This window comes from Ambystoma mexicanum, chromosome 13 (assembly GCF_040938575.1).
Source record: "Ambystoma mexicanum isolate Mex_15411 chromosome 13, UKY_AmexF1_1, whole genome shotgun sequence".
In the NCBI taxonomy this organism is placed as follows: domain Eukaryota; kingdom Metazoa; phylum Chordata; class Amphibia; order Caudata; family Ambystomatidae; genus Ambystoma; species Ambystoma mexicanum.
In genome coordinates, this window is record NC_090938.1 from 675,122,200 (window position 1) to 675,141,246 (window position 19,047).

The window sequence follows — 19,047 nt, forward strand, 5'->3', positions numbered from 1 at the left end:
GGTGGCAAAAAATTCAGGCACACTCTAGAATCAAATTGCAATATGGGGGTCAGTACTCAGGCACATCTAGATTCGAGATGCAGTGTGGGTGGCAAAATTCAGGCACATTTTAGAATCAGAATACAAGATGGGAGTCAGAACTCGGGCACATCTAGATTCAGGAGGCAATATACGGGGCTTGCAATACCGTGACAGAAGGCTATCTCTTTGCGCGGATGGGAAGGGAGGTAGCTGGCTGGTTCACTGTGTAGCTTTGTAGTACAGGGTTGCTGTGTGGGCAGATGTGCTTGGATTTCCCTCTGCGCTTGTGTCAGCACGTTAATTGTTATAGATAACTGTTCTAATGGAGGGTAGTGGGGCCAAGTCAAATTCTTGCGTGCGATAGAGCAATTAAAGAAGCAAAGGAGAGGCAAGACAAAGAGTCAGAAGTCGTACCTTATACTGTCATCGATAATCGTAGTAATGCGCATAACAGGCATACAACAGGGGCCTTATCAGAGCGGGCCTTGCCGGATTCGGGCCGGCTTAAAGTTGGACGGTGGACAGTTTCATTTCTATAACTGACAAGCACCTTAACACCTTAGCTAATTTTGTTAGGTAGGGAAGCCCTGTGGTATAGGGAAAGATGGGCTTTATTCGTTTTCTTCAATACATTCGTCAATGAAATACCTAATCAGAGTCCATGTCAGTCTTCTGACCTACCACAGTGGCTACATTGGTTTCTAACATGTTGGTCTGGGATATTATGTAGGCACAAATTAGTGGCTTCACCTGATACACCCAAACAAACCCCAGCCTTGAAAGAAAACTTCACGTGTGTACACCAAGTTAGCCTGTGTTCTTACGTCCCTTCCCCCCCACCCCGCTCCCAGGACCATCCCTCCAGTAAATGTATGAAAGGTTTGTGATCCCTAGTCAGAGCATAGATGAGGGGAACAGTATGGTGTGAAGAACATTTCTGGCTAGACCTGTTCTAATTGTTTGTGCTCTCCGGTTCGAATTGTTTAATGAAACCAGATGTCCCACCTAGGCTGGTAAACTAGAGGAAGTCGGTAAGAGTTGCTCATTGTGGCAACTCTTGGGTTCTTAGTACTTACCATGCCTTGCTTCAGACAACCGCTACCGATCCCTGCAATGTGCATACTATGGAATAGAATGGAGTGGGTCAGAGGACAAGAAGGGCATTTGTTAACAGCTGTTTGTACACCAAGACTTCTTCATATATTTAATCTACTGGGTAGAACTGTTCTCCCATCAGAAGATTACATTAGTCTAGTCAAGCAGACTAGAATCTACCTGTACAACTCATTGCAAAAACTTTTTCAGAGAAAAAAAGACAAATGTGCACATTTTTATACAATTTACTCCTACATTCCGTCCCCTTTCCTCCATACTATACTTTATGGGCATCCCTTCCTATGGACGGGACCAGAAAAGAGCATTTCCACTTTAAATGTACAGGCGCTGCTATTGGTGTCATCACGCCCCTATAGCCCTGCCCTCCGGCACCTGGTCTCGGTCCCTGTTTCCATGCTGACTGGATTGGACGTTCTTCCAGCAGGCTCAAAAACGTTTGCTCTCTTTCCGCTTTTCTCGCTGCATTTATTTTTGTCATTTTTCTACCAGCTTCCATTGCCTCGCTTGCCCTGGCGCATATCACCTCAAGCAGGTTTTAGCAGGTGTTCCACCTGCGATAGTTGCTTCCCTGCGTTGGATCCGCATCCCCCTCTTTCTGCGCAGCCTAGAAGCTGACCACAGGAGCGCACCAAAGGAGCGTCCGAGCCCAGCCCCAAGCAGCTCCTCGGCGCAGCCTTCAGCCCCATGGATCCCAGACCTTTTAACCCAGTGTGGAATGGTTTGTGACACAGGTGCAGTGTTGCACTTCATAACCCATCAGGCCCACTACCCTGAGGTGCACCCAGAAGGGCACCACCCCGCACAGGGCTCCACATCCACAGTATGTTTCAGCCAGGATATCCCCCCTCCACACCAGGCATTCCACAACTGCCTCAATGTGAGGTTACCTTCTTCGAATGCTTCATGGGGCTCATGAAGTCCTCTCAAATGCCTGCCCGCCTTAAATCTATAAGGAGGTGGTTCCTCAACCCCCACCGGGTCCTACACAGCAGGAGCAAGTGCCGCCCTCGGCTCAGCCCGCTCTGGCACCCACCCATGCAGAGGCAGGGGTTTCGGCTGGTGCACAAACAACCGAAGGTGAGCAGCCTCCACCTGCGGCAGTAGCGCCTACACTTTAGGGGGCTGACACAGCGCAGAGGGATAAGGACATGGAGGATGAAGCAGCCCCCGAGACCTCAGCAACTGTCGAGCCATTCCAGGACTGCACAGAGGGTCTTGCAGAGTTATTTATGAGTTCCTGCACCCTTTATTCTCCTGCTTCTGCATCCTGATGATCGCGCTCTGCCTGCGCGCACATTTCTAACTTGATCTGCTGTCTACTGCCTTGATATTCCTGCATCGCGCTCCCTGCGTACATCTCCAACTTGCTCCAGGTGATTTTCGCGAGTTTACTGGTCCTTTCGCTCGCAGCGCGTGTCTAGTCATATGTGGACCAGCTGCCTTGTTAAAGGCTTTCAAAACCTTGCGTCCGCAGCGCTTGTTCAGCACAGCTGATCTTGAAGATACTACCCAAGTTCCTGCAGATTGCCTCTCCTTGCAAGGTAAGCATTGTGGTCTCTCTTCCTTACCACAGGCACTATACAAAGACATTTTGGGAATACGGAAATAAAATTTTGCTTCTACAGCAGTACATTCGGAATTGCAGCTGCTTGCATTAGAAAAGCATGTGTCTTGATGCACAGGCTTTTTCGCCTACCAACAAGTGCACCAGATTCTGGGGGACTTCTGATCCTTTGCCCTCCCCAGCAGCACCCATCAACCCATTCTAAGATGGCTGCAGACTTTCCATGTTGTCTTTGTTAACCTGACTTTGGCCCCTGTTGATTGGCTACTGCTTTGTTCATCTTCCAATTGGCTGGACCTGGAGGCGGGAGCCGGCCCTCTGTTCGAAGGCCCAATTCTAAGGCCGCTGTCTGCTCCCAGGATGCTATATGATTCTACTACCACACTTTGACCCACCTTGATGCTGCTACGCCTGTACTATTGGACTACATAACTCTTAGCATATTCTGCATGTGTTAGTTTCCCTCCTTCTTGATTTCCCTGGACTTACTTTCTCGGCTAGTACCCTCAGTTCTTCCTGTTATGTACTCATCTGGAGCTGTTTCTATACTCACCTTTACCATCTGACTCCCATTTTCAATTCCTTAACTACTGGGTCCTCACTGAACTTGAAGTCATACTTGGGTGTATTTTGCATTTTAATCTTTGGCCATTGATTGTAACCTGCTAGCCCAGTGACTGTTCTATACAGCTGTACTTGCTTACCCCTCCCTCTGCCTCCTCATCACACTCATAGTGCTTTCTGTTTCTCCCATCTATTCCAACTGCTTCTCTATCAATTATCCTTCCCTTCTCACTAAGTCTGGAAAGAAGTTTAAAAAGGGTATCTTGGTCTCCCTGTCGCTGATAACTATACCAGCGCCTCTTCCAGACAGACCCCGACCTACATCCTCTTTGTTGTTCCTTCGCCAGATCTATGGATCCCCCATATGATCTCTGTGCTCCGTCCTGTCTCCTCCTCCTCTCCCATTAATGGTGGCACTTGCTGGGAAGTCCTCATGGCTTCTTTCAACTCCTCCAGAGTCATCCTTAATGTCTACCTAAATAGCACTGTCGTGGTCCATGATCCTCGGCCCCTCCTCCTCTGGCTGACTCCCACCCGGACACAGCTCTGTCTCTTCTCTACGCTTCTATTTCTGATACCGTTGATGCTCTTGCCCCTGTGATGAGGATCCACTTGAAGTCAAAAGCCAATTGCAATTTCTGGTATGACTCCGACCTTGCTCCACTTAAACGTAAGTGTAGGGCGGCTGAGAGGAAATGGAAGGCTTCTTGCTCACCCTCTGACAAACTGGGCTGTCGCCTGCTCCAAAGGCAATGCCGATTCTCTGTCCGCACAAAGAGTCCACATTCAAGCCTGTGTCTCTGCGGCATCTAACAACTCTGCTGAACTCATTAAAATCTGCAAGGAGCTTGCCAACCCTGCTACAGTCTCTACCCCTCCCCTTGCCTCTCAGGCTCTCTGCAATGCCCTTGCCTCACTTTATCTCAAAAACCCATGACATCCTGTCCACCCTCTCCTATTTCCTCTCTGTGCCTCCTGACCACCCCGCCCCCCTTAACCCTTCACCCTCCTTCTCGTCCTTTCCTCTTTTCTCCCCTGATAAGGTCACCAGACAAGTCCGATCTATGAAAGCCTTGTCAAAACAGGTTCATCCCTGTTCCTCTAAAACCATCAAGGACCACATTGACGCCGTCGCTCCGGCCCTTGCCGATTTCTGCAACCACTCCTTTGCCTCAGGATCCTTCCCCTCCCCTCTGAAGCACTCCCTTGTGCATCCTCTTCTCAAGAAACCCACATCAGCTTCCTGTCAGTCTAACTATCGTCTAATTTCCATTACTCCCTTTATGGGCAAACTCCTGGAAAAGCTGGCCATCTCTCAGCTTAACCTACTTTCCTATTCTGTTGGCTCTCTCCATGACCATCAGTCTGGCTTCAGAGCTGCCAGAAGCACGGAAACTGCTCTCCTGAAGATCTGTGAAGATCTGCCCTCCAACCAACATTCCCTCTGTTCTCATCCTACTCGATCTTTCGTTTGCCTTTGACACGGTCAACCATTTTATCCTGCTCAACCGGCTCTGTGATACCCTGGGTATCGCTGATCAGGCTCTCTCCTCGCTGACCTCTTTCCTCTTATCGACCCTCCCAGGTCCATCTTGGGTCCTTCCTATCATCTATCTTCATCTCTACCTGTGGTGTTCCCCAGGGGTCTAACCTCTCGCCCTGGCTTTTCAACCAATACCTAGCAACTCTCAACCACTGCATTGACATTTTCTGCTCAAATTTCCAGTGCTATGCTGATGACACTCAACTCATTTTCAGGCTGCCTTCTGCCACCTCCTCTTATCTCTGATTGCCTAACTATCATTCAAGATTGGTGTGCCGCCAAATATCTTTGAATGCCAGCAAGACATCCTTTCCCCCTCACTCTGGCTGGCCTCCCTTGGCCCTCCTACCCCCACCTGCGAAGCTAAGAACCTCTGGGTCATCTTTGACTCCACACTTTCCTTCTCCGCCCACATCTCTGAGGTCTCTTCAATGTCAAACTTGCTACTGCACCTCCTCAGAGGTACTCTGCCTTTCCTCTCCTTCCCCCCCAGAAGCTCACGGTCTCCCAAGCTCTGGTTCTCTCTAGCTAGGATTATTGTAACTGCCTCTTTCTAGTCTACATGCCTCTACTCTCCGCCCTCTGCAACTAATACTTAACAGAACTGGAAGACTTATCCTTAGCCTCAAGCCCTGGGATCCTATCTCTCCAGCTCTGAAATCTCTCCATTGGCTCCCAGTGTATGCACAGATTAAATTCAAAACCCTCTGCATTGTCCACAAAGCTTTCTGGGGCCTGGATCCAAAATAACTTCAGCTAGCCCTCCGCAAATACCTCACATCTCAAGCTCTTCGCTCCTCTACCTCTAACTCACTTAGGGTCAGTCGTTTTTCTATGAAACAAGCTGGCGGTAGATCTCTCTCTTCGGCTGGGTCCTCCCTCTGGAACAGCCTCCCTACCACTCTGAAACTTGAGGAGAACCAACTCCTATTCCGGAAGCACCTCAAGACCTTCCTCCTTGCTTCTGCCTCCCCCCCCTCTCCCCTGCTGATCTGTTCTCTATTGGCACTGTGCACCTAGCCAACCTCTGTCCCCTGCCACCCTCCTGGCCACGGTATCTGTACCCATACATATTTTTTGCACTTATTCAGACTTACCCAGTCTGCTGCTGTAAACGCAGCACTACCACTGTTTATTGCCTTTATTTATTTTTATTGCTTATTTATCTGTTCGCCTCAGCTCTGCACTTTCCATGCTCCCCCCTTCCATGCACTTTTCCCCTTTCCCTTTCCCATGCACTTACGCATTCTCAATGTCACTGGGCTTAGTAAGATGGTTGTTTTTTTCTCCCTTGTTTCCCCATCCCTTGCCTTGTCGCGCTCTGAAACACTTGTGTACGAGCACAATTCAAATAAATGATCAGATCATATATATAATGAGAGCAACCAGAAACTGGGGTGCTGGCAGAGCACAGATCGAAATTGGGATTAGTTGACCAGGAGCAAAAAGCATCTCCTGGGTATCCAGCATAACCAGTTAGGCAGGAGCTAGTACAGAATCTGCAGCCAATGTAACTTTGCGCAAGATGCAAACTCAAATCATTTTGTCCATTTCAGGTTCTCCAATATGCTCTAAAAGTCCCTTAAGTGTTATGTATAGTCCTTTATATACATCCCCAAACATATACAGTTAATATCTCATAACTAGGTTTGTATGGCAACACCTGCCCCAGGAGTCAAAAGTAGCTGTTGGTTTCAGTCTAACCAGGCTCTCCTTGGCTAAAATCAGGAGCTAAATAGCTCCCATCTCTGTCAATTGTCGAACCCTGCAGCGGTGTTAGCCCTCAGGGCACAAAGTAGGTCAGGCATATCGATTCGGAAATATGCTTCAGGACTGGTTGTTAAAAGCTGGTTCAAATTTTACTTGGCTCTTCCAGTTAACAAAAGGCCAGATGCCAAGTACAGACAGGTGGAGGGTGAGCCCATCCTTTCCAGCCTCGCATTCTCAGCCTCATTCATCGGTCATTGCGGCTGCATCTATGTATGCAAAACCTCTGGCTCCTCGGCGGCGAACTTCCGCAGCAAACAGGACAAACGGCTATAAGTGAATGGCTGAAAGGTGAATGTGAACGTGGGCTTAAACCTCAGACAGGCTAACACAGATGCACTCTTGGCTGCGCCCAACCAAAGGTTGTGGTGAGAAATAGCTGACTCTATGCCTGATCTACCTAATTATTGGTAGGCTGCCTTCAAGGCGTGGTTGGCTGAGGCCAATGTGGTTGCACAGGCCTTGCTTGAGTCCACAGTGGAGCACATCGATACAGCAGCAAGAGGTATCTGTGTGGCGACTGACATGTGACATTCCAGATAGATGCATGCGACGAAGTTCAATATGGACATGCAAGAGAGGATTTTAGACCTCCCATTTGAAGGTGCAGAGCTATTCCTCTCCTAAACCGACGAGGAACTAAGAACAAGGTGAGCTCTCGGATCGCAAAGTCACTGGCAATTCTCACAAAGCCATCTTTGAGGATATTTAGCCCTTGGGGGTGGTCAGACCAGGGAAACGGGTATTTCGGTGGCTTCCAGTGTTTCCAAGATTGCTGGGCAGACAACCAGATAGATCGCTGAATCTGCTAAGGCATAAACGCCAGCGGACAACGCTTAAGGGGTTTACCAGTCCCCCTCCTCGGCCTCTGACCCCAAGAAACAGTAAGGGTGGTGTCCGGATCCTTCGCTCTCCGGTGGGGGGGGACTGGCGAGCCACGAAATGCAATGGCGGTCATTGGTAAAAGACCCTTCGGTACTTTGGTGGTTTCCGGAAGTTAGTGCCTCTCAGTACCATCCCTGCACCCAGTCTTCCCTCCCCTACTGCAAATGGGGTCTCTGACTCTTGTCTGAAGTTCTAGCCCTGCTCCAGATTAAAGCGGTCAAGCAGGTACCCCTGAATCAAAGGGGCTCTGGTTACTATTACAGAACCCAACAAAACCAGGCTGGCCTGAGTGTGGTTCTCGACCTTTCTTTTCTAAACCTATTCCTCCCACTCAAAAAATTCAAGATGACACCTGCGCAGATGGCGCAAAATCTCTGCCAGGGAGATTGAATGTGCTCCCGGGACCTAAAGGACGCTTACCTGCACGTCCCAATTTGGCAGCTGCACAGGTAGTTTCTGTGGTTCAGCCATGGTACATCACTTGCAATACGGAGTGCTCTCGATCGGCCTAAACTCTGCTCCATGGGTTATCATAAGGCTAATGAACACTACGGCTGTGCATATGAGTGCCAGGGGTCACCACGTCTACCCCTACTTAAAGGACTGGCTAATCACTGGCAGTTCGCAGGCGGCGGCGCACAGCACTATGAAGGGCCTCATGGATCTCAGTTGGTATCCGGTCATTGCATCGACAAACAAAGCATCGACAGCCATACCATCTAAAAAAAAAACAAATCTAAAAAAAAGCATCTAATGCATTTTTTAGATGGCAATGGGTTTAGTTTAATAAAAATGGGGTTTCAAGGTTAAAAAGGGGGGGTTTGGGGACCCCCATTAAAAAGAAAATGGAAAAAAATGTATTAAATGCTTTTTTTTTGTTTTTTTAGATGGTATGGCATTAGATGCTTTGGCTGTCGATGGAATGACTATAAACCATCTCAGTTACCAGATTAGGTACTTGGTGCACGAGACCAAGTCAGTTCGTCCCAAAGTAGTCCTTGATTTTCCTGGGGCTAGCATGGGACACCAGGAAACAGGATTTTTCCTACTTGGGAGTGGGTCACGGTGATCTTCAAGGCCACAGGACATATCCTAGACTGGCAGGTTATGTCGTCCTTATGGCAGCATGCATCCTGACAGTGCAACACCCCCAGTTGAAGAGAAGGCTGCAGTTACATCTGGTGGCAAGCTGGGACCTGGAGAAGGGTTCCCAGTCGGACAGGGTCCCTATACAACTGCAGGTCAGATCTAATCTGGTGGAGGCAACAGAGAAACATGAGGGGGCGCAGCCGGTGACAATCATTATGACGGACTCCTTATTGGAGGCATGTGGGGCCACTCTAGACAGCTTTACAATCCATGGCCAGTGATCTGCCCAACCGCAGGAAGAACACAAACTTAATGGAATTGACAGCGATTCAGTTGGCTTTAAGGCCTTTCTACCCATCATCAAGAACAAGGTGGTTCTCATCAGGACAGACATACCACTTCAATGTTTTACCAAGCAGGGAGGTACAAGGGCGCCAGCTCTGTGCAATTTTACTCTACAGATCAAGGAGTGGGCCCTGTAGCAGGGCATCGATCTCTGTGCAGTCCACCTGCCGAGAGAGAGCAACACAGAGACCAACACACTCAGCAGGCTTCAGACTGACAACTACGAATGGGAGCTACCCCCGTAAGTCCTTGGCTCCCTGCTCAGGTGTTGGTGCCACTCAGGGGTGGACCTCTTTGCATCTGGGAACAATACCAAATGCAGACGGTTTGCTTCTTGGATGGGGAAGGGCAGACTGTGACTAGGAGATGCACTCCAGATTTCCTGGAACAACCTGTGGTGTTAAGCATTCCGTCCGATGCCATTGATAGAGTGGGTGTTGCAGATTTTTCAGGACGCGACTCCATGTCGGATGATTCTGTGGTACTGGACTGGCCAGCAAGTGTCTGGTACTCTGGCCTGGTGAGGTTAGCAGTTCAGGGGACAGTTGCCTCGATGGGACCATTGCAGCTCTAACACCGGGGGGGAGGGGTGTGGCAGAGGGCGGTCGTTCACCCTCAGCTCGACTCCCTGGCCTCTCAGCCTGGTACCTGAGCAACTAAATAAAGATGCAGAGGCTAGCGCTTTCACAGTCCAGTGTGGATATCCAAATGGCGAGAAAGGAGTCCACTAGACTACAGTACAAAAGCAGGTGTATCAGATTCCGTTTCTAGGCCAGAGACAAGAGAATAGATCCAGTGTCCTGCTCCCGCTGTCTTTTTCAGCTTAACCAGCCACCACTGGAATGCAGTGTGATGCCTGTTGCACATGTCTGGCAGCTATTGGGGCATACAGGGATATTGAAGAACAATCTTTCTCCTCTGCCAACCTTCTAGTGAAGAGGCATCTGCAAGGGTTAACCAGACTTTACCCTCCAGTCAAGAGTCCACACCCTCCAATGTGGTGCTCGCTGCATTAGCGCACAAGCCTTTCGAACCCATGGCTACCACTGACATCAAGTGTGTCGCTCAAGACTGCTCTGTTAGTTGGTCTGACATGTGCTAGACGTAGAAGTGTGATCCAGGTGCTCGTGGCATCAGAGCCTTATACACTCTGCCACAAAGACAAGGTTGTCATGAGGACCCATCCAAAATGTCTACCAAAAGTAGTTTTCTGATGCTTGTTCTGCTTAGAATCACATGCTGTGCATATAGTATGACATCTAGTGGTAACAGCGGAGTATTGCATCTTGTCTTTCGAGGATCGAAAGGGGACGTCGACATGGGCATGCCTGTAACACTATTCCTAACGTGACGTGTAGTGTACGCAAAATCCCTCACGCATCGAGGTCCCTCAGATTGTTTTTTTTGTGCCCAGCTAGCTGGTCGCCTTATGCAGAGCTCTTACCAAATTGCAATGTATTTCCTGATCTCCGGTCATATTTATATTATCGTCCCCTTCCCAACGATTCCTGAACCACTTCGGAGACCGCTAAAGAACACTCTTCGATGGCTGGGCTCTGGGCCTTCTGGCCGGCCTATACAGTAGGGAGAGTGGGGCCTGGGGCGTTTTCTATTATTTTCTACAATGTCTTTCCTTCTGCCCTCTTTGTCCCTTTTGGTTTTGTCGTTGCTTTTAAATTCCTGAGCTAGGGACAGGACACCATTTAGATTCCTTTAAGGGAAAATTCCCATGGAAAGCCAAGCACCGGCAGCACAATAAGTGTTTTCCCCATAATCACGACAAGGTATCCTGTGAGGCCTGTAAGCTCCTACGTCCTAAGACTAATGAGGAGCGTTGAGTAAAGCGGTGGGCAGCCTACGCTATGTCTCAGGCCGAGGGTAGCCCCCTCCACCGCCGTGTGTGATGAGATAAGCGACGACCAAGGCTCCACTTCGGACGCCATTGACCTTACATCAGAGCGCTCTCGCTCCACGACATCCGGCCCCGCTGGGGACGACCTAAGTCCTGCTATGGGGAATGTACACCCCGGTGACGGGGATGCACCCGATACTAGCACAAAGTACACAACCCCTGGTGCCACTTCTATGGTTCAGTCGAAGCGTTCCAAGGTGCCAAAGGGTATGTCTGATATTTCGACTGCACCCGCCGATTCACGTGATCGGCAGCAGCATGCGTCCAGACAGTCTAAAAGTAAGGGCGCCAGCATCAAAAGCCATGCGGACGTCGAGACTCCTCAGAAGAGAGTGTCGACACTGCTTAAGGTCCTGGTTGCGTCAATCTACGGTGCAACCGCCTACAGAGGCCAAACACCTCCCTGTAACACTGAACATCAGCGAGGGTATCGCTAAGATCGTTTCGGCGGTTAAACAAAGAGAAATCGACGGACACGTCGAAAGATGCGTGGAAACGCCAGGAAGGGCAGAAAGATTTCTCTGAAAGTCACCTATCCTTATCTTAGACTCTGGTTGAGAAATCTCGACGTTCTAGGGAGGAGGATCATCAGGAAGAGCCCTTTCCTCCTCTAGACTCATCTGGCTCCTCGTCATGGACCATAGAGAAGTTTGAGGGTTGCATGAACAGGCTGGAAAAGTTTGTAGACTTTTCTGAAAGGTTTGCTCATAAGAGGCCAAGTGAACAAAATCCTTATACACCAATGGCTAAGTTCCAGAGGACTTCTGATTTACTTCATAAAGAGGTTTTTGACCTCACCGAAGGAGTTCCTATTGACCCATACCTACAGGATGATCCTACTGATCACACCCAGGGATGGGGGGGGGGGGGCACCAGCCAGTAGATGACCCACCTTGGCTGTCCTCTACCCCGGACCCTCACACCTTTTTAATATGGGCAGGGCTGTTAATCCACTGGTGGAAAACCTTTTTCGCCCTGCCCCCTACTCACCTCCTCTAGATTAGGGAGGCATGCCAACCCGGATTCTCTGGTGGTCACAACAACAAGGAAGAGGGTAGGTTTCCCCTTGTCCACAGGCGAAGCACCGCCTGACAAAGAATGTAAGAAATTGTATGCTCTGGGAAAGAGAATCTCTACTGCGGCAGCATACTATACCCACATAGCCAGGAACTCTACGCTGTTGGCCAGATACTTAGGTGTTCAATGGAACCTGCTGCAGGAAGGCCTACAGGAGGTCCCTACACCGGTGCGTACTCGCCTGCTTACGATTGTATCTGAGGGTAAAGAGGTGAACCACAACAGTCTAAAAAATATTGCTGTGACAGCGGGAAGGACTTTAGCCCAGGGTACCCTGCTAAAACGTCAAGTCTGGTTGAAGAACTCCGTGTTCAAGCCAGAGACTCGGGCGTCCTTAATCAACAAGCCGGTGGAGGACTCAAACCTGTTCGGCAAGGCTGTTGATGGACAGGATGGTTCAGGAAGTCTGATGCGCTTCTAGTCACGTTTGGCTGATCAGTTCCGGGAGGGCAAACCTCCAAGGCCTCCATATCAAGGTGGATGGTGGAAACCTTCACTGAGTCTTATAAATTGCAGATGTCATGCCCTAAAACATGCATGCTCATGCGGTAAGGGTAAAGCAGCAGCTGTAGCTTTCCAGAGACCGGTGCCATGGTAGGTCATTAGTAAGACAGGCACATGGGCCTTGCCATCAGCTTTCTGTAAGCACTACTGTCTAGATGTTGGTTCCAGGGTGGATGCTCAATTTGGACAAGCTGTCCTCACGAACTATGCTAAGTGATCAAAGTCACTCCTGCCTTTTGGCTTTATCAGTTGTAATTGCCCATACAGTATGGAGGAAAGGGGACAGAATGTAGGAGTGATTAAGTTACTCACCATAGTGACTGATGTACTCCTAGTCAATAGTCCCCATTCCGCCATAGGACCCCATGGCCTCCCCCAGTATAATTGGGTCAGGCTAGTCCTGCCGTCCGGCGCATACAAGGGGACTGGGGCCAGGCACTGGAGGGTGGGGCTATAGGGGCGTGGGGATATAGGGGCGTGGGCATGCCCATAACCGCGCCTATGCGTGCTTGTAAATTTAAAGGGGAAATGCTTTTTTCTGGTCCCGTCCCCTAGGGAGGGATGCCCATACAGTATAGTACTGAAGAACGGGGACTATGGACTAAGTACATTATGGTGAGTCATTTTCTATTTATATAATTTATTCAATTTGACTGTACCAATATGGTTATTCGCCTAATTATGTAAATATAGAGCCTAACTTTGGTATAGTTGAAAAGTGCCCAGACACTGTTGGTAAAGGTTTTAAACTCCTAAAGTAAGTCCAAACCAGTTGCAAGTCCACGAGCAATATTCACAAAAGTATAATTGGCAAACATTAGTTAAGCCTGATGCACATGTGGGTTGGAATAATGTGCATTTGACTTTTAAGATGGTATTGGAACAAATAATTGCTGGAAAAAACACAGCCGATTTGTCTAGAACATGTTACCAGTTAGTCACCAAATAAAAGGCAGCAAAGCCGGGCAATGGAGAAGGGTAGGAACGTGTCATCTGAGTAGACCAAGGAGGCGCTCCTTTGTTGTCCTCATTGCAGCTGGCTTGGCATAAATTTCATTTTCAGGACATTTTTTTTTTCCCCATACATGGGGAAAGAAGGGAGTTAGGCAGAAGGTGTTTGCTGTACCTTTGGGAAAGGGCATATGCAGAAGTGATGGTTTACATCAGTCTGGATGTTGGCCATGACTGGGAAGCTTTAGCACTACAAAAGTTAATTACAGGCATTTCACCTGAGTTTTGTTCATTTTTTTTTTAGCCTATCACCAGCAGATGCCTCAACAGATCCAGCCACAGCAGCAGGCGCCCAAATCCTATGGCTACAGCGAGCCAGTGGCGGTGGCTGCCCCCCAGCGCCCGGCTCCTTCTGGAGGGGTAAGTATCACTTTCTACAAACGTTTGTTGTCTATTATTTTGTACTTGGTATTTAACGGAAGAGTTGGAGTGAGCAGAAAAACTAGTGACTGAGCCGCCAGGTAATGGTCCTCCCACTTACATGTGCCTATGTTGGTGCTGCAGGTTGCGTTCGCTCTGGTTAATGCACAACCATTCACTAAAGAAAAATAGGATTTCTCTAGCATTAACTTTCATAGATCTCGTGCTTAGCTACAAAGCTAATCTCCAAGTGTCTGCTGTGGAATTACTCCACCAAGTCCTTGACTCTTAGAAAGAGATCATAATGGAGAAGCATTGTTGCAGATCTGTAACATTGTTGCTACATGAAACCTGTTTTTTGCTTGTCTGGACCTTCCAACAGAAGGTACATATTATATACAAACCCTGTAGCATGACAAATGCACTCTCTATAGTTGGGAGGTAGCCAATAACTGGAGGGGTGAGAACTGCCCATGCTCCTGCCCTGCTGGAATGTCAGAAGGTAGTCCAGATTTGGCTTGTGGTGCTTCATGGTGAATGTCTGTCATGACTGCAGAACCGCTATGCCAGTTCGAATTACCACATACAGGTCTGTCAGTGCACCCCAGCTCTAGTCTTAATACACCTATTCATGATCTGGAGCTCACATACAGCTCTGACAGTGCCCGTTGGCCCGCCTTGCAGCATCTGTTACTATTCCTTCACTGGGTCTACGCTTCTATGCCAATTCAGTACAGTTTATGCTGCATTCTCCTGCTATTCCAGCAACATACCCAACACTGGAGATTGCAAAGCCGGAATAAGGTGACTGATCAGCTGTCTGTTTTGAGGAAGGAGTGTTCCTCCTTCATACATAATGGAAGTCACTGTTGTAGGGAGTCTGATAGTCCTTTGAAGCAGTGGTAAACATTTCAAGCTGCTAGCCAGCCATAACCGTCCCTTGCCACCTCAATTGTGTGCATACACAGCACACAATTTCTTAATCGTCAAGACTCAATTACCACTAGGCAATGGCTAGTGGACAGTTCAAATCTTGAGGTATATAATGCCCATGTGTTTATGATGTAGGAGGCGAGTGGGTCAGATGGAGCCAAAAGTACAAGCCAACTGTTTAGTCAATGATTCTTTTTTTATTTACTGTTTCAGAAACGATTTCGAGCAGTCTATGATTACAATGCAGCAGACGAGGACGAAATCTCGTTCCAGGATGGTGACATCATCGTCAATGTGCAGCAGATTGATGAAGGCTGGATGTATGGCACGGTGGAGCGCACTGGAGACACCGGCATGCTGCCCGCCAACTACGTAGAAGTCCTATAAGAGGGCAGCCAAGTATTGCAATGCCAAGCAACGCCACCGGACCCTTCCCATCCCGTCCCTCTCATTGTCTTAACATGTGCAGCCCATCTGAAGCATTCCAGTGCAGCGCCAAGCACAGCAGCGTCAGCCACCTCATTCCAGGGCCGTCCGAAGGGCCCGTCTCACTGCAGCTGATTACAGAGATTTCGCCTTTTTGCTTTTTAGCCTTTCTTTATCATGTTCTTACCTGTCAGGTTTTGATGGGTAACTGATCTCTGTCAATGCTGAGGCACAAGTGTATGTGTGGGAGTTGGCAGGGGAGGAAGCAGGAAGAAACATCCTTGACTTCGGCCAATTCTGCAGATTTGACCATCCACCTTGGCTGGAAGTTTACAGCTGTTCCTTTTTGAGCCTTCAAGCAAAACATTTGAATGCTGGTGGAGTGAAACCACTGCTATCTGCATCACATTCTAACAAAGGTTTCTATGCAGTGTTTTTTTGGTGCTTGAGCAAGAAACCTGTGCACAGTAGGGTAAAGTAGAGATGAGCATTCAGATGGGCCCCTTTCATATGCTGATATGTAGGAACTGGGATTTTGGGGTGTATGGTTTATAGAAACCCACTGTGCTATCTGATGCAGAACCAGTGTCTGCATCAAGCACTTCCCAGCGAGATGCTGAAGCTCTGCAACATATTGGGTGAAGCCCTCCAGAGGTTTTCTTCATAGATCACTGCCTATATTCTGGGAATGTACCTTATTTCCACAACCAGTCTGTCTAGTAATGCTGACAGTCTTTTTATTAATTATGCAGTCTACCCAGGTGTAGTTGGCATCTGCATCTTCCCTGAGAACCTAGGTGTCGCAAAATGTAGATGATCCTCGCTTCCCTCCAAAATCTACTCCAGCTCAGCTGGTAAGGTATGTTCTCAGAGCGTATGGTCTTTGATGGCTCACAATGCTGAAAGCCTGCTTCACCCATCATAGCCTACCCGAACAACGGAAAGGTTCCTCTAGATCCTATAGACTCTCTGCTCAAAGTCTCTTTTAAGACAGCCCACGCTTCAGACATTCCAGGCATCAGTCACCCTCGCCCTCCTTGTCTTAATATTGAAAAGGGCATCTTTTCCTTCCTTTTTGTGCAGTCTTAACAAAAGACCAAAAAACGAAACCAATCTGTATAAAATCATGAAAACATACTAGAAACATGCTGGTTTATTAAGACTGTTACAAGAGAAGACCATTGGATTGGAGGCTCACACTCAAGTGCAAAATGCACACACCCTAAAGGACTAGTATCTAGAGAGAAAATGCAGGAAGAGTCTAAACGGTCTCTTGCTTTGACGTCCATTTGTGTCCCACTCATTTCTAATACCTTATACACACGGTTTGAAGTCCAATAAGGACAGCTAAGGTCCAACTTGATTTGCTCTTAACACAGTCGACCCTTCATGCCCCTCCACAAAGCATGGTTTACTTTGATTATAAAAAAAGAGAGACCTTACCTTTTTAAAGACCAAATCGTATTACTTTCCTTATTAATTTTGTGCTTCCCCCATGCCATATGTGATATACTGTAATTTTGTTTTGATGATGATCAAGCTTCTTCAAAACACCAGTTTTTCTAAACCAGCTGACATCTACTGCACAGCCTTTCAAGATTACATAACCACCACAGATTGACAATGTGCTGTGGGTGAAACACACCCGTTTGATTCCCTTCTTTATTTAACTTCTCTGTTTTTCTGGAAACACCTTACTAGAACTTTGATGTTTGCAGATCTCCCTCATTGCGTTAATGTGACTTAAACATTGTGGGCTGGAAGGTCTTCCAAGAATGACCGCTTTGAGACTAACTAATCTGACCTAAAAAAAATCTAGAAGTATCTTGTGAGTCCTATCCTGATGGCCCGCCCCTTCACTTCCACATTCAGATGGCAAAGTACACTGTGGAGCTCCTTATTAGTGAGAACCCCCAGTTTGGTGGAAGAATGATTTTACTGATAGTGTGACGTGTTATAGGTGAGATGGAGTGGTTTTATTCCTCAACACTGGGCCATTTTATGGGAAGTCCATTGCGGAAGCACACATTTGACTAAAAGACCCTACCGTGATTGGACCACTCGTGGTCCAGCACTGGCCTGGTTTCAAAGTCTTTGTGCATGCAGTTTGATTGGGCTGGGCAAGCTCAAAATGCCATAAATTGTGTATTTCTTCTTTTCACTGGGGGAAGTTTATTGAATGCAACTATTCAATTTGTTTAGAAGATGCAGCCTTACTAGCATCTCCCCAATTTGCTAGTGCTGTTTGTATCCAATGGTCTGATTGCACTATCTGGTTATTCAGATGCATGAAACACTACCTTTCTCTAACGCAATCAAGAAACTTTCATCTCATGTAACTGTGATACAATCCAATATTGTTCTTTGCACCATGGGTACAGGATGGGTCTGATCCTGTTCTCACAGGCTGTAACTTGTCTCAGGACTGGATATGTTTGACAGAAAAAACAGGTTTGCTCCACTATTTCTGGTAGGTATGTCCAAATTGAGCTCCTGTTAAATGGGATCCGAGCTGTGAAGAATGGAAGAGGACTGCTGCATATTTGCACCATCAAGCACTTCAGGCAATCTGGTTTGATACCACCTTTGCCAAAGGTTGCTACTGCTGTGCTCTGAAGGGGTTTTCTGCTGAAAACAAGCTGGCCAAGAAGACCTATTGAGAATAATAAAATGTAAAGGTGTTTTCATGATGTTTTTCAGAAGATTATCTTTCACTGGAGACCATCTTGTACAACAGCTTTCCTCTTTGCTTACCGAGTTGGATAACTGCTACTGTGTGGAAAGTTGTAGGCTGGAAATGGGATTCTTTGCGGCAGGTTCTGTTACTGGGTGTTTTGTGTCGTATGAAGTGGAGCATCAGTAGGACCGCTGAATTTATAGCATTCCAGAAATAAAGGGTAGAAACTACACTTTAATTCATGCGTGAGGCCTTGATCAAAGTTTTTAAAACTTAAACTTCAATGAATGTGGATTTGGAGGCCTCTAAAAAGCAATGTGTGTGAAGACCCTACAGTAAGTAGGCAAGTGGTATGCTTCTACAGCTGAGGAAGTCAGAAATTACATGGACATAGCCTGGTAAAATTAGTATTGAGTGGCCAACAGGTGCCATGGGAAACGTAATGACGGACCAAATGGACTGAAGTTATATCGGAAGAGGGGATGGGAAATGTGAAAAGGGGCACAGGGAAGCAGAGCCACTTATCTTAATCATTGACCAAAGGAAGGAGAGAGATTATTACAATGTGAAATACATTTTTAATAGTGGACCAAATAACACAACTGACTGTGGGACCTTAATTTAGGCTTGAACATTCATTAACTGTACCCAAGACCTGTTTGTGCCCTACCACTCCTCTCCTGTACTGTTTCTGGAAAACAATCTCTCCTCTTCCCACAGAAATGCACTTTTTTGCCTTTTTTCATAGCTGTAAAGTATCTATAGACAAATGGATAAAATAAGAATGAAAATTAACTTTGAATTGCATCTGTCTTTGTGGCCCTTTTTCTTGTGTGTGATGCCTTGTCTTGGGAGTTGGTCGGGGGAGCTGCATGCACCTGCTCTCCCATGACAAGGTTACCTTTTTATTTCCACCTGTGACCTGGGGCAGCCCAGCATTTTTAACATTTTGGCCATGTATTAGAGAAGAGACTCAAGGATCAACAGATGTCATTCTTGGTTTTCTCAAATTTAAATAAAAGTATAATTTTTACCCGGCTGACTTTGGCTGACTTTATTCAGTGCAGTTTACGTTTCAAGTGGGAGTGCTGTATGTTGTTTCATTTGTGGGTGTCTCGTGTGTGGCTGGTGCATGTATTTTCTTCTGTAACCTCTATGGTAATCCTGTGTCTGCCTCCTGTCCCCTAGCCTCCAATTTGTATGGGTTGTCACCCAGGGTGGGGGGGATTGGGATCAGACAATGATGCAGAGCA

The 19,047-nt window shown here is 47.6% G+C and overlaps 1 protein-coding gene across 1 annotated transcript in view; it reads left to right on the forward strand.

The window, feature by feature from the left end:
- Positions 1 to 18,827, forward strand: part of LASP1 (LIM and SH3 protein 1) — a 640,230-nt gene extending 621,403 nt beyond the window's left edge. Inside the window, exons 6-7 of the mRNA XM_069634699.1 lie at positions 13,643 to 13,758; positions 14,905 to 18,827. Of these exons, the coding sequence (XP_069490800.1) occupies positions 13,643 to 13,758; positions 14,905 to 15,078 (290 nt within the window). The 3' untranslated portion in view covers positions 15,079 to 18,827. The remainder of the gene's footprint in view (positions 1 to 13,642; positions 13,759 to 14,904) is intronic.
- The last annotated feature ends 220 nt before the right edge of the window (positions 18,828 to 19,047 follow it).